Source organism: Cupressus sempervirens, chromosome 6 (assembly GCF_028749045.1).
Source record: "Cupressus sempervirens isolate cs-2001-9-10 chromosome 6, ASM2874904v1, whole genome shotgun sequence".
NCBI lineage: Eukaryota > Viridiplantae > Streptophyta > Pinopsida > Cupressales > Cupressaceae > Cupressus > Cupressus sempervirens.
Window position 1 is genome coordinate 199774032 of NC_143123.1, and position 15207 is coordinate 199789238.

Consider the following 15207-nt stretch of genomic DNA (forward strand, 5'->3'; position numbering starts at 1 on the left):
TTGTTGAATCATATGACAATTTCAAAAAATATATGAAAATAAGAAAGAATAACTATTAATTAAAAAATAATATTATTTCTGATAAAAAAAGATAAAATGCCATTTACTTTGTTATTAGTAAAATTAATAAAAAAATGAAGTAACATTTTATTTTGTTTATAATAAAATTAATTAAGAAATGAAATGACATTTTATTTTGTTTATAATAAAATTAATTAAGAAATGAAGTGACATTTTATTTTGTTATTAATTAAATTAATTAAGAAGTGAAGTGGCATTTAATTTATTGGCTGAAACAATACACTAAGATTCAAATCTTGATGCATAACTTATCATGTTCTAAAATGATAAGACTGCAACCGTATCCCATAAACCATTTTTACTACCTTCACTTCAGACTTCCCATACCAATAAATCATACCAGTTCTTTTTTTTAAATTTAAAAAAAAAAAAACAAAAAAAAAACAATAACAAAACGCGGGCATGCAATTTACACCGTATCCGTATTTCAGAGAAATCTATAACACGAGTATGCAGTTAACAGCGTCTCCGTATCGGAGAGAATCAAAACGGGCGTGAAATTTTCACCGTTTCCGTACCCCTCGCTTCATTCAGATAATCACTGACCGATCGAATAAAATATTCATTTCAAGATGAGGTAAGGGAAGCATGAGGCATTAAATCATGGGAAAAGAAGACCGCGAAGGGGCCCACTCCTGCCCAGCGTTAAGAGCATCTTCCTTTTTAATCATCAAGTAGGTGAATAGTAAGAAATCCCCAACTACTAATAATACTGCCCTGTCATTTCATTTGCAGCAAAATTCTCAAAACCTTGTGGTTTTTTTGAGGTCTACACGACCCTATATACGGAGGTCCCGCTCTCAAAATAATGTATTTTACAATTTACAAGGTGCCAGTTGGAGTGTTCTTCCTGTGAAAAAGAAAGCGTCTTTCTAAATCTCAGCAATTCCGTAGCTGAAGTTTGACATGTGAAAGGAAGTATGAGAGCTCTTTTTCTATATTTGTGAATGGAATCATTTTTATTTATGTTTTACAGCAATGTGTAAATTCATTGGCGAGTTGCATGTCCACATAAGCGTCTTGCGTGCTATTATTAGTTTTGTACAAAGCAAGGCGGTGATTTCCTGGTTCTGGAAATTATTACAGCTAATTTTGCAGTAAATCTTCATTATATTGTTAGCTGTCTTTCTTCATGAGAAGTCTGTGACAACGGCCAAAGGAATTGTCATGTAAATGGTGAAGGCAAGAGAGTTTTGAATATACGATCTTGTGGTTTGAGGAAGGAGAGAGGAATTTGGAGAAGAAAATGGAGGAAGAAAAGCAGGATCCTTTGATGAGTTCTGGTAAAAGAAAAATCTTTGAAATAACAAGCCTTGTGGAAGAAGTCAGTGACAGTGAGGATGAGGAGGAGGATGAGGACGAGGAGGACGAGGAGGTGATTGAACAGATTTGCAGTGAAAAAGAAGCAAGCGAGACTCCTAATCCAAATACAATTGCTCGACGGTGAACTCTTCTTTCTGCTTTTCGTTTGCTTATTTACCTAATTCCAACAGCTTTATTTCGTGACTGCTAAATTCTTAACCATGCGACTTTGCGTTTGTCATTGCTGTCTTCTGCATTTTTTAATGTCTCATTTCATATCGTTCTTTCAGTTTGTGTTTAGATGTTGAGTTCAAAGTTCTGATGGGAACGTATATTTGGAAATTTGATAAACAGTGAAAACTTGTCTATGGAAAACGAACGAACGAGGATTTTAAAAAAAAAAACTGTCTTGTAAAAACACACACAAGTGATCAGTGTCTCGGAATTGGATCACCAACCGCTATCTACAGCTATAATTTTGTTTTAAAATGTTCAGCTTATCGTGGAATCTATTTCCAAAGCACTTCTGGTATATTTATGTTTTTCAGAACGAGAAAATATTCTCTTAAGGACAGCCTGCGAATTTTTAAATGGTCAACGTTTTGGATCACTCACGCGGACCACTTTTAAGATGAATAGATGGGATAGGAAGAACTATAGTTAGCTACAAGCATCTGTCATTCGGATTTACTGAAAAATATATGAAACGCAATGACTATCATGATTTTAACGCCTAATCTATTATAATAAAGGTTGACAACTAATTAATAGTTTGAAAGGTTGATTTTCTTAAGGCCATAGACGTATATATTTTCTCTTTTTTTAGAGTTCTCTATTTCGAGTCCCCCTCCTACCATGCCTATCCATTCTGATGCTGAGTTACTATTGACGACGAATAATTCTGCACATGTTTCTCATAAGAAATCTTTTTTTATCGACTTGGAAATTGGAGAAGTAAAATCTCTCAGTTTATGATGTTATTGGGCCTGATACAGAGTTCAAGAAGAGACTATATACGATTTCAAAATAATCATTTTAGTGTTTTTAAAATCTTAGGCGTTTTAGTTACCAGAATTTTGAAGTTTCAGTATTTTACAGTTACTGAAAAATTGAAATCAACCGATTGTTTTGAGAATCGTCCTTCACAACACAGTGATGATCAAGTGCATTTTAAAATGTTGACATCTATGGTCCATCTTCAGTTTGAGTGAGTATTAAAATAACTTCTGTAAGAGGGTACTCATTACAATGTTTAAGCTTCACCAGTACATTAAGTTTAAACTCAATTGATAGAAATCTGTAGCAGACAGCACTGCATGAAATTTATCCCCTAAGGATAATCTGAACAGGTTTTTCCAGTATTTTGTTGTTCTCCTTCACTCTTAGAATCACCTTCTCTGTCTAGAAACTTTGGCATGAGAGGACTATATGCTGATTCAATCACTGTTCTGTTGCTGGTATTATTATTGCGTTAGTTTCTAGCCTCACCATTGTGATTTTGATCGGCTCCTGAAATGTTCATATATTGCAACGATTAGGTTTTAAACTTGTCAACTTCTGTTTACCTTGCATTAGAGCATGGAGCTGCAAATTTTTGTTATCGCTTCATCCTCAGTCCTCCTTTCTCTGTCTCCCATGATTTTGTTGGATTTTCATGGAAATTAAGTTATGCACATTTGAGATCTTTTCTATAGTACCTAATTTCTATGTTATTGGGATCCATGTGAGATGTAGTATTGTATCAAAATATTAGCTCGTAAACAGATTGGCAGAATCACCAGATTTGATACCATTGAAATGTTCTCAACTTTTATACTTTTATTGCTTGACAAAATCTACTGGAAATAAATTGATGATATCATTACTTGAAAGGATGTCTTTGATATTATTTCAGTATGGTAATGCATTTAGATTAGCAATACATGGATCACTGCATGCAATGCTGGATGCCATTGTTGTAATACCAAATTGAAATAACCTATTGCTAAACTTGTGTTTGCTGAATTGTCCTTGACAACACATGATGCATCTGTTAAGATCAAGTGCAATAAAAAACGTTGATGTTTGTGGTCCATCTTCAATTGGAGCAAGTATTAAATAATTTCTGTAAGAGGGTACTCATTAGAATGTTTAATAGTACATTAATCTCAAATCCTAGTATATCGGTTCAGGTTCAGGTTTAGGTTCAGGTTCGGGTTCGGGTTCGGGTTCAAAGTACCAGTTTGCCAGTATTGCAAAATTTTGAAAAGGATTTTGGGTTTGTTAGTACAAAAGTGTATTTATATATGAAGTCTAGAAGCATGAGTTAAGATGAGAATGTCAGTGTCGTAAAAAAATTTCAACCAAAAAAAACACTATAAACTTGTAATCATGGCATTATGAATCATGATCATAGCATTATATACTTCAAGTACCACATTAAAGATTCAAAATAATAAAATGTCAAGTGATGAATTATAACGTCAAATTCACATATCATTGTTTCATGTTCAATTAATGGATTAAGAATTTATTGATATTCTTCTTCTTTTTCTTCATCATCATCATCTTCTTCTTCTTCTCCATCATCTTCTTCTTCTTCATTGGCATTTGTTGACTCACAAACAACAAGGCTGGGATCAGCTGCACCAGTAATACTATTGGTGTCAAAAATCTTCAAATTTATCAAGTGCAAGCCGAGAAGTGGAAGCATCCAAGTCCTCAAGCTCTGCATTTATATCCCACCTCTTTGTCTACCCTTCATTGTATTCTTTATTCTTGTGTGAGATGATACGCAAATTGTAATGCACAAATACCAAGTTCTCCGCTCTTTTTGATTGCAACCTATTTTGCTTTACTGAGTGGATGAAAGAATATGTGCTCCAATTTCTTTCTAATGTAGATGAACTATCAACCTATGAAGACAAGACAAAGTAAACAAAGAAAACTGAAGTTATTAATCTTATAAAATAAAAACTATTAGCAATTCATGAAGATAAAGTAAACTATTTGTTTCTCAAATAGAGCTTGTGATGTAATTTTGATTGAAAGGTGCTGCAACATTTGGACTCTTTGGCCATAGAGGTGCCACCAACTATGAGCTTCCTTTGTGAACTGATGATGAAGAGCATCATTACTTAGACCTCTTGCATTGACAAACTTTATGAACTCACCCGTAATCAAATCTCGCATATCATCATCATGAAAGAGTTTTTCAAGTGCTGCCTTGTACCCATCAAACACTTGTAAATCTCTATATGGTGGTATCTGCTGTAATATCCCAGATGTATATTTTCCCAAACTTCTCACACATATATTTTCAGAAATGTAAACAGCTAATTCATGCAATAACTTCCAGCAAATGATGGTCTCAACAATATTGTTCAGTTCCAATTTCTAGTAGTCTATATATAATAACCAACAGCAATATGAATTTCCCAAATAAAAATTACAGTCAAACCTTCAGTAGATCAACAATCAGCTCCAATCGTATATAGACAATACAGTCAAATTGGAGAATATAAATAAAATTTAAGCACAAGTGAGACACTTGATGTGACACCTCCACAGATAATGGGCTTTTGTCCACCATCTTCCGACTAGAGGGTTTCCGTCCTCAAAGATGGTTGAAGCTGAGCTTCTAATTTCTCAAGAGAAGAAATCTGAAAGTCCAATCCAATATCCAAGCATAATCTGAAATAAACTAGCTTCCTTCCTTTTAATGCTCAAAGTTGTGACCTTGCTTTTATAATATTAAAATGACACAATTTAAATTATTTGCATTCAGCTTCCTAACAAGTCATTTTAGTATTTTGAAGTTGGCTTGCATTTTCCTAATGTCCAAGGGAACATTATAGTCCTCCCTCCCTGAGATTGCTTGTCCTCAAGCAATCAAGAATCTGCAAATATACTAGGATCCCAAATAAATATGTAAGGTGCTCTACAACCCAATCTGCTGTTAAAATAAAATCCTATCATTTTGTGAAGCAAGGGGTCCAAGTGCAACTCATCCATCCATAAGATCTATGGATCCCACGTGAGCCTAAAAAACTCTCCTTCACATTCTACTGCGCTATTCTAAAGATAACATCTCTAGGTTCCAAGTTGTAAACCCACTCATTATGATCCCTGTACAGAGAAGCTCGTATCCAGTCAACATTAGGATCCCAAGTCAGCCTATCAATTCGAGCCTAGGAGTAGAAATAGATGTCCATCGAACTACCATTTCCTGTATCAACCAATTGAACAAGTAGATGCCAAACACATCTCCCATATGCATGAAAATCGACTTATCAAATCTTCAAATATTGCTGCCATAACCCAAACAGCAACAAGAATGTCATTATTGTGCCACTGAACTGGAAAGTTAAACATCTCATATGGGATATCCCTTGAGTAAAGAAGTCTCCATAGAACTGCATACAACTCAATACCCTTTGTGGACCATGCCAATTTGAAATTGCAATAGTAGTCCAAGCAGGTTAATTGCTAATAACTGGAGTAGGCATAAATATAAAATCACCAATCAATAAATTAACAGCTGCAATATTATAACAACTCAGAGATAAATCTCTAAATGGGCTATAGAAGTTTTCATTATGTATTGAGGACAACTGTATATCTGATTCACCACATGTATTATCAATCAAATCTACACCTCCATCAACATAATGATCACTATCACATGAAATCTCAAATATAATATTAGTCGGTTCATTGTTATCCTCATGTTGTTGTGAAGGTATATAACTGCTGATATAAGATATGATAATGATATTAATGTCCAACGAAAGACCAACAAAAGGTCTATGGGACTAGAGGATTACAACAATGAGGCTGACAGCAGGAGGAGCACACAAAGGTGTCCGAAAATAAATACAAACAACAACAAGAGAAAGCAAATAAAGAACCAGAGAAGAGGCCAAGAGAGAGACTAGGAGTCCTTTCTAGGCGAAAAGAAGTCAGTTACTGAATGATATGTATGCCGATGAGAAAAGGCCTTGCCCTGTTTGTGACCACTCATAGAGGAGTGCCGCTGGTGCAAATAGCTGGTCTGGGACTTGACGCCTTTGGAATGCTTGGTAGATCTAGTGGAGCCAGAAGGTCTTTTCACCCCATGCAAAGGAGATAATGGTGTGAAAAAGGCAGTAATGAGCTAAGTAGACGAGTGCCGATGTGGAAGCAGTGACTGGATCATGCTATCACGGAGCATTGTGGTCTCTTGAAGATAAAGTGCAAGATAGTGCTGATCATAGTAGCTGAAAAAATCATAAAGAGAGAATCAATCCCGAAACAAACAGAAAAATCTCCCTCTGATCTCATAATAAATGGGGCAATGGAAAATGAAGTGTCTGATATAAAAATCTAAACTTTGGTAGTTCCCTTGTGTCATGTCTTTGCTCATCTCAAACGCCTTTTTACTGAGAATAATATGGCCACTACTTGTATTAAGGATATCAACACTCATAGACCCTCAATCATGTTTGATTCCATGTGTTAAAAGCTTCAATTTCATTTGAGTGTGAAGATATACCTTTGCTGTCCCAAACCAGAAATTTAGACACCTTTTGTAAACTTTCTTTGGACTCATCACAAATCACCATATCTTGGCCTGCCATATATCTTTCCCATGTGATCAAAGGTGGTAAAGCATTACTTGAATCTCTTTCATAAGATGCCAAAAGGCTGCAGGTGTTTCTTTACTCCATTCACCAATATTTTGGATGTCTTTAGTATGTAGTCTGCTGGTAACATTGTCTCACATTTCTCACCTTTAAAGTTCATCAACACCCTCAACTATTTGTTTAATCTCCATCTCCCTTGTCCCCACTTTTTGACCTTTTTATAGATGAAACAAACTGATTTTCCGATTAACATATAGAGAGATGAGCCATGCTAAGATGGCAACAAAGATTATCAACCTCATTTTTCTCGTCTTTTCCAAATTTGATGGCAAGATATCTATCCATTAATAAGTGCAAGTAGTCTGATTCCATCCTCTCACATTCTTCTTTGATTGTTTGTAATTGTGTACTAGTGACTCCAAATAAAAAGCCCTGTTGCCTTTCATCAATTTGAATTTTCCATATATGATTGTCAATGAATTTGCAAGAATCATCTGCCCTTGTTAACACTTATACAAGCTTCTCTTTTGTAACTAATAACTTGTCCATCAGATCTTGCAGCTATATTGGTTGTTATTCAAATTCATCTAGGGAAGGCGGGCTGTCAAATATCCAATTTTATTTTTTGTTCTTAACCATGGGAGCAATATCATCATCACACGTAAATGTTTCTATAGCTGGTGTCTACAGTCTTCATGAAGTAATGGTCGGATAGCATCTTGTTCATATATGGAATCATCAAAGAAATTCTCCTCACTAGTTTGTCAATAGTGATCACCATATTACCAATTAAGAGTTTAGGATACCTCTCATCTATAGTGATTCTTCCATAATATCATCCTCAGCTAGTTGAAAGTCAACATCTTGATTGCTTCCTACATGCTTGAAATTAGGTGTATCTATTTCATCTTGTCACTCATGAATCATTTTTTCACTTATATGTATATCTATGTTCTTACCAATGTTTGATTGCATTAGTTCTTCTTTATTGACTTCACAATGATGATTAGGCATCCACAACTCATGACAAGTAAAACAAATCTACTCTCTTCTCATTTGGTTCTTGCTCATTTCCAGATATCTTGAAATTTGTATGCCCATTGCTATCAACTCACTTTCTATCATGTGATCCTTGAACACTTAGTTACCTTGGTATGCCCCTAGCCTCTTTGAACCATGCCTGGGTATGAACTAGTACTTGGTCCTAGTCCAGGTTGCCTACTACTCTGGGTAGGGTTCGGAAATCAAGGACCCAGTTTGAACTTGCTGGCTATTAGATTGAACTCAGGTGAACCATGCCCAAACATGTCGAACCAGGCATGAACTTTGACAAACTAGGACCCGTGAATGTCATTTAAGTGATGTTTTTTTGCAAATGTTATAAAGTTTTGACATCCTTAACCCTAAAAGATCAAAACGAAAGGCTTCTGTTGGCTTCTAATTCTCATTTTTGGTGTGCAAGTAGGGTCTTGATAAATAAATTTTTAATCCATTAGTTGAAATTGGAACAATGATAATTGAACTTCCTGTTATGATTCAATTTTAATGTTTTGAATATTTTATGTTGAATTTGAAATATATGATGGCATGATCATGATTGATGATGCTATGATTACAAGTTTTGAAGTTTTGTTAGAAATAGGAAATATTGAGAGGGGGGGGGGGGGGGGGGAAGGCGGGTTGAATCGGTATTTCACAAACTTCTGCCCAAAACCGGATATCTTTGCCAAACTTATAACTTGCATATGAAAGTAAACTAATTATGTAGAACAATAAACACAACCGTAAAGTAACACAACTCATAACACCATATTTTGTTAACTAGGGAAACCTTGGCCAAGGGAAAACCCTGATGGGGATGGTACCCACGAAATGACCACTAATCAAAAGTATCTTGTGAAAGATATTGACCCCGTTAGGAGTCTATTACATCTGTATAGTGTCTTGGTCCTTGTTAGAGGACTAGGCTTTATTAGAAGCCTCAAACCTATTAGGAGTTGTTATTACAATATACAAAGTATGCAAGATGAGCCCATTGCCCAAACATGCAATATACAATAAGATTCAGTATACAAAGAGTAGATACAAAAACCTTTGCACAATTTGTTGATATCTTCAATATTTGATATCTACCTTTATTGCTCTTCACAAAACTTGATCACAAAACTTGATCACGAGTTCACATTGCTTTGATCTTACACCAGAATTCGCATCAGATACATATCACATGTATATCACAAAAACCACACTTAACTTCGCATTCACAAATTTTCCTTTATACCTTATTTCTTTAATCTGTCACCCTTCATCACTTTAAACACATTCCAAAATACAAAATTAGCTCTTGCTTACTTAGGGTTAACATCTAGGATGTCCCTAATTAGTTAAGTAATTATTTTGGTAAACAAAATAATTCCTTGACCCAAAATATTTCTCAAGTCCGCTCTGTTCTGTCTTTTCAAATTTGTCACTGTAAAACTGGAATATCTATGTCCATATTGACCGTACTGTCTTGTGCTCATGCATACGTCATCCTGGCATACTGTACTACCTCCAGGTAAGTGCGCACATGTTAGAAATGCTTCTGTGAACTGCGCTAACCAAAATGGTGCTTGTGCTGACAAATAAACTCTGTTGTACTTAGATAATTTTCAAAGTCTCTGTCCCAAAACTTTGTCTCCAAGATCTGCTGACTTAATCTTGACTATATGTTGCCATAAATGACAACATCATACTATGTAATCTAGCCAAATTGCCATCAAGTTTATGGTGTTTTTGTTGTTTAAATCATATGATTTTATGATACTATGCGACATTCTAATTTTAACTCATGCTTTTAGGCTTCATAAATATGTGTATATATATATATATTTTTATAATTTTACATGTTTTTGTACCAACGAACCCAAATCCCTTTACTGGTGAACCGGTTCTTCAATCTCAAACTTTGAATCGAACTCGAACCAGTAACTTAGCTTGAACATATCAATCTTATGCTCAATCATTTCCTCTGTGAACTTGCAAGCCCTAAGTGACATTTTATATTTCCTCTCCAAAATGCCAACATATCTGATTGCAACTGTTTGCATACTTCATTATCCTCATCTAAGACTAATGATATGGTTGTTCTTATGCAAGCTCTAACATGGTCTAGATGATGCTTCCTAAATCCTTTTAGGATACAACCACGATCCAACTTGAGGATAAAAAAATTGGATTTTGCCATAAGCTCTAAAAACTTCACCTTCTTACCAAAAGTTAGAGGTCTTGATATCATGTAGCCCACATAAGCTGTCCACAATCAGTTGTAATACTCCTTTTAATATGTTATCGTTGTAAGGTGTAACCAGTGTTATTATTGTAATAATCTCACTAAGGCAAGAGGCAACCTTTAGTCTTACATCCTCTCTCGGATGCTCCATTAACCTATATTCACTAAGGCAACCATGGAAGGTTGTAAGGCTTAGTTTATTAGCCTCCAATCGGACTGATCCACTTTGGTTAAGCATGAATCCAACTTTTCCAATTTTGAAGGAAGACCATAACGAAAGTCCATGGACTCCAATTGCAACCTAACTATATAGAGCCCATTCCCAATTTTCTCTTCCTTCTGCAGTGAGTTGTTGACTATTAAATATCTCATCAAATTGTCTTGAAAAAACATTGTTTTTTCTGGCTTTCCATTGTCCCAAACTGAATTTCAATTTGCTTTCTGCAAATGTAACAATGCTCTTCTCTAGAATGATGCACAGATAGATTTGCTTAAAATAATCCAATATTCAGAACAAAATATGATGTTTCAACATTGTTGTACCTTTCATTTTGGACTTCCAGTTTTAATGGTTTGTTAAGCAACATGACAACAGCAGGGAATATGATGCACTTTAAGACGCTACTGGAAAATCCTTTGCCTTGATTTAACTCAAATTCCTGCTCCGATCTTGTTAAACAAGTTGCAAATTGCCCTTGTGATAATTTGACAAATCTGATACCACTAAAGGATGCCACCCACAAATCACACGAATGATATTATTTGATGTGCTTTTAAAATCTGCTACCATTGAAAATCTGGCCCAAATTCTCAGTTTTGTAATTTTGACATTTTGTCAAATAGTTTGCATAATGTTCTTGTAGGAAATCTTAATTGCAAAGTATTACACATTTGCATACAAATACTAGTCCAATAATATTTTTGAGACACCACTGTCCAGTTGACTGACTTCAATTATGTACGAAGGCTGCATCCAATGTAACCTTTTGATGATCACCATAAGGCATTAATCCTGTTTACATTAAAGACCTCAGTTCATCACAACAGTTCTGTTCACAATGTATTTAGCCACACCAACATTAACGTAATCTTGTAAGAAAACCTGAAGGAATATAATCTTCCAACAACACCTCTAACACTCGTTAACAAACTCAGAAAATTGACTCTCTTTTAAAACACAAAGTGTTCATTCATTGCCTTGTGTATTTTGACAGCACAAAGAAACATTAGATATTGCACAAGTGCCAATATGGAGATTCTGCAACCTTAGTAGTGCCTCTTTGCAACAACCCGATATCTTTCCACTAATTTTGATATGATTAGTCCTTCAGGAATCAGTAGGTTCAATCCTACGTCAATATACAGAGGCAAGTCTCAGAAGAATACTAATATGGCAGTGATGATAGCACTGTATACTAGGAGATTTCTGAGACTTAATCTAGAATCAGACCAACATATCAATACAGGAAACTCATACTGGCAATGAGAATCATTGTATTTGGTTAAGTTTCCTTTCAAATATGGATGCTAGTCTATCTTCTTTGTGAAATATTGGGCAGTACTATTTATACCCAAGACTTTATTATTTTTATTCCAGCGGTCAATGGGTAATGTATCCTTGAGTTGGACTTTTATCTAGCAATGCTGTGAGTGTCTACTTTTTCTGTTAATCTTCAAATAAGGAGTCGATGTTTTTTCAACCTTTCTCTTCAACTTCGTTGTTGGCTCTTTTAAAATTACCTCTCGCAACTTTAATATTTTCCCCTACTGATGCCAATGAAAACCACACGAGAATCCAACCTTCCATCTGCAATGAGCCTTGTCTTCTCCGTTCTGAGCAATTGCGTTATAAAAACTAGGATCAATGTCATTACTCCTGACAATATTACCCTTCTAGTAATGCCAATGCTTGACCAATATCTTGCTAATTCTTCCTTCAAAGCATTACTTCTCCAACCAATAGGAAACAAGTTTCTTGAATATTTCGTGCAAAACTATACAAATCACCAAATATTAGGAGGCTTGTTAGAAAACAATAATTGCAAGTGCCGTTTAATGAACTCCAAAATGTTTTTTTGAAAACCACAAGACCCATGAGTTTTTTAATATCAACTTCAAAGATTTATTCTTTGCATTCTTATTTTAAAATAACGAGTATCCCTATTATATAGTTTCCCATGGCAAATATAAAATCTTTGTCAGTGAGCTATGTATACTGCTAGGTCCCATAGGAATTATTCTCATATAAATTGAGTGAGAGGATATTAAGGACCTTTGTTATTTCTTTCATACAACTATTATTTCCAACTAGATGACCCCCACAAAAAATGGTCAATCCTTCCACTTATTTCATGGATAATAACTAAGTTAGTAGCTCATGCCAATGATTAAATCCTTTATTTCACAACCCACTATTCCGTCAAATACTTTGCCTTAGAAAATATCAATGATTAAATATCCAGTTGGCTCCAACATATTTCAGTGCTCTGGCCAGGAAAGAAAAAGCTGCAGCCTTAGATACGATAGTGTTTATTTTTGCAAAGACGAAACTCCTGCATGGTTTCAACTTTCAGCCCAACCTTTCAACTCCTTTGATTCCCAACTCTGCACATAACTACATAAACAGTCTCTTATACCTATTTCTTTCATATCTTCCTAGACTACGTAGAATTACTTAAGCTTCTAACTTAATATCTTGTCACTACTAAACTGTTCGACAACCAGGAATCCAGTTGACATACAATCTACTTGATAGATATTCTTTTCTCAAATAACAACCTTCATACCCTTTCTTTGGCAACACTAATTTTATTACTCTCTGAGCACATCGAGGAAGTGAGTCAACTTCACAGTACTACCAGAATGTTAATTCCACCAACCTTACCATCAGATAGCCGACCAAATTATAAATTATTCTTAGAACTTCCAGGGAAGGAAAAATTCAGAAAAAAATACAATCTGCAATTTTTAACCCCTTGAGAGTGGTAGGATACACGACTCTGATACCATTGTAATATTTCGGATATATATTTTCCCAATTTTATCATACATATATTTTCAGAAATGTAAACAACTAATTAATGTAATAACTTCCAGCAAATGATAGTCCCAACAATGTTGTTTCATTACAATTTCCAACAGTACATATTAATAACTAACAACAATATGAATTTCTAAAATTAATATTACAATCAAATCTTAAGTAGATTAACAATCAGCTCCAATCATACATATAGAAAATACAGTCAGATTTGAGAATATAAATAAAGTTTAACCACAAGTGAGACACCTGATGTGACTTCTTCATAGACAACGGGGTTTTGTCCACTGTCTTTTGGCTAAAGGGCTTTTGTCCTCAAAGCTGGCTGAAGCTGAGCTTTTTAATTCTTCAAGACAAGAAAACTGAAAATCCGATCCAATATCCAAGCCTAATTTGAAATGAACTAGCTTCCTTCTTCTTATGCTCAAAGCTGTGACTCTTCAATTTACCCTCTCCCATATTTCGTCTTCCTCCTCCTTTGTCACCTTTTTACCTTCATAATATTAAAATGACACTTTCAAAACTATTTGCATTCAGCTTCCTAACAAGTCATTGTAATACTTTGAAGTTGGCCTACATTTTTCTAATATCCCAAAGAGGGGACATTACAACCTTCCTAGTAGATTAATATTTTGGGTGTTATAATATTTGGGCATTAATGCATAGGCAAGCAAATGTAGAGGAGTGGTGGTTATTTTGTTCTATCCTTGTACAACAATTGCTTGCAATTGTTTGAAGGTCTTCTTGGGATCCTGCTCTTCTCAAGCATTGAGTCTATGCCATCATAGATCTCTCCAAGGCAAGGCCCGTCCATGTTAATGCACTGAAGTTTGCTCACAATGGACTTGGTGAACTTAATGAGATAATCCACATGTTCCCACCATGAGTCATCCAATAACCTTTTCTTTATTTTAGTTTGCCTCTCAATGTCGCCGTCTCTCCATATAGACCAATTATGGCTGATTATCATATCACAAAGTACCAGTTTCACTTGCACAAGTCGTGTCAAGATGATTACATTTAATGCAAATCGGGTAACAACAATCCGTAACATGAATTAGAGAAAAAAATACAACTATTAGAGACATACTTTAAAAAAGAATACACATTAATCAAATTATGAGAATAAGAAATTGTAAATATTAATTTTATTTGTTAAATTAAATTACTAACTTGAGTTCAAGTTCACTTACCTTTAATAGCTCCAAATGTGACAATATTCTGAAAATTCCTTGAGTCATGTGGTGGTTTGTAATAAACATCTGGATACCTCGAGTGTAATGTCCCCTACTAGGACTTTACTTAAATATTTCTCTAGTAAGCTTCTTGCAAACTTATTTCCTATATTCTCCATATTCCTCCATGTTTCTCGTCTATATTTTATTGGTGTGTAATGTTCCTTTATATACTTTGTAGATGAAAAGGTATCTTTTCATTAATTTTTAGTATTATTTATTAATATTAATATCATGATTATGTTATTAATCAATATTAAAATTATTATTTTTTTGATAGATAAACAGCCTAAGCCTTGATACATAGATACATTTTGGGTAATCAGCTTTTTTACCAAGTTACATTTTTCATCCTTCCATCTAGGCTGTTCCTTGTCCTTTCTTCTTTTGCCTCCATCTATATACAATCTAAGCACTACATCTTGTACTTATGTTAAGGATAAAGCTCTAAAAAGTCACCAAACATGAATGCAAAAAGGGCATAGAAATGAAATGTAAGTAATAAAAATATTTTCTTAAACAAAAATAAAGTTTACATCTAAATCATCAGAAAACACATCTAATAGAGCGAAGTAGTCATTCCTTAGCTTAAGAAACATATCTTAAGTAGTGTGATTATCAGTTTGTTACACCGAAGGGTATTTTCTGGCTTAGGTACATAAAAAAACAACACTA

The 15207-nt window shown here is 34.6% G+C and overlaps 1 protein-coding gene across 2 annotated transcripts in view; it reads left to right on the forward strand.

Annotated features, from left to right (window-relative positions):
- Window positions 1-814: 814 nt before the first annotated feature.
- DCL3 (dicer-like 3) overlaps window positions 815-15207 on the forward strand; it is a 212235-nt gene continuing 197842 nt past the window's right edge. Inside the window, exon 1 of one of the 2 annotated variants that reach the window (XM_089787426.1) lies at window positions 815-1524. Coding sequence is in view for 1 of the 2 variants with exons in the window: in XM_089787425.1 (XP_089643551.1) it covers window positions 1328-1524 (197 nt within the window). In the remaining variant the exon portion in view is untranslated. The remainder of the gene's footprint in view (window positions 1525-15207) is intronic. The other variant, XM_089787425.1, reaches the window with a different exon arrangement.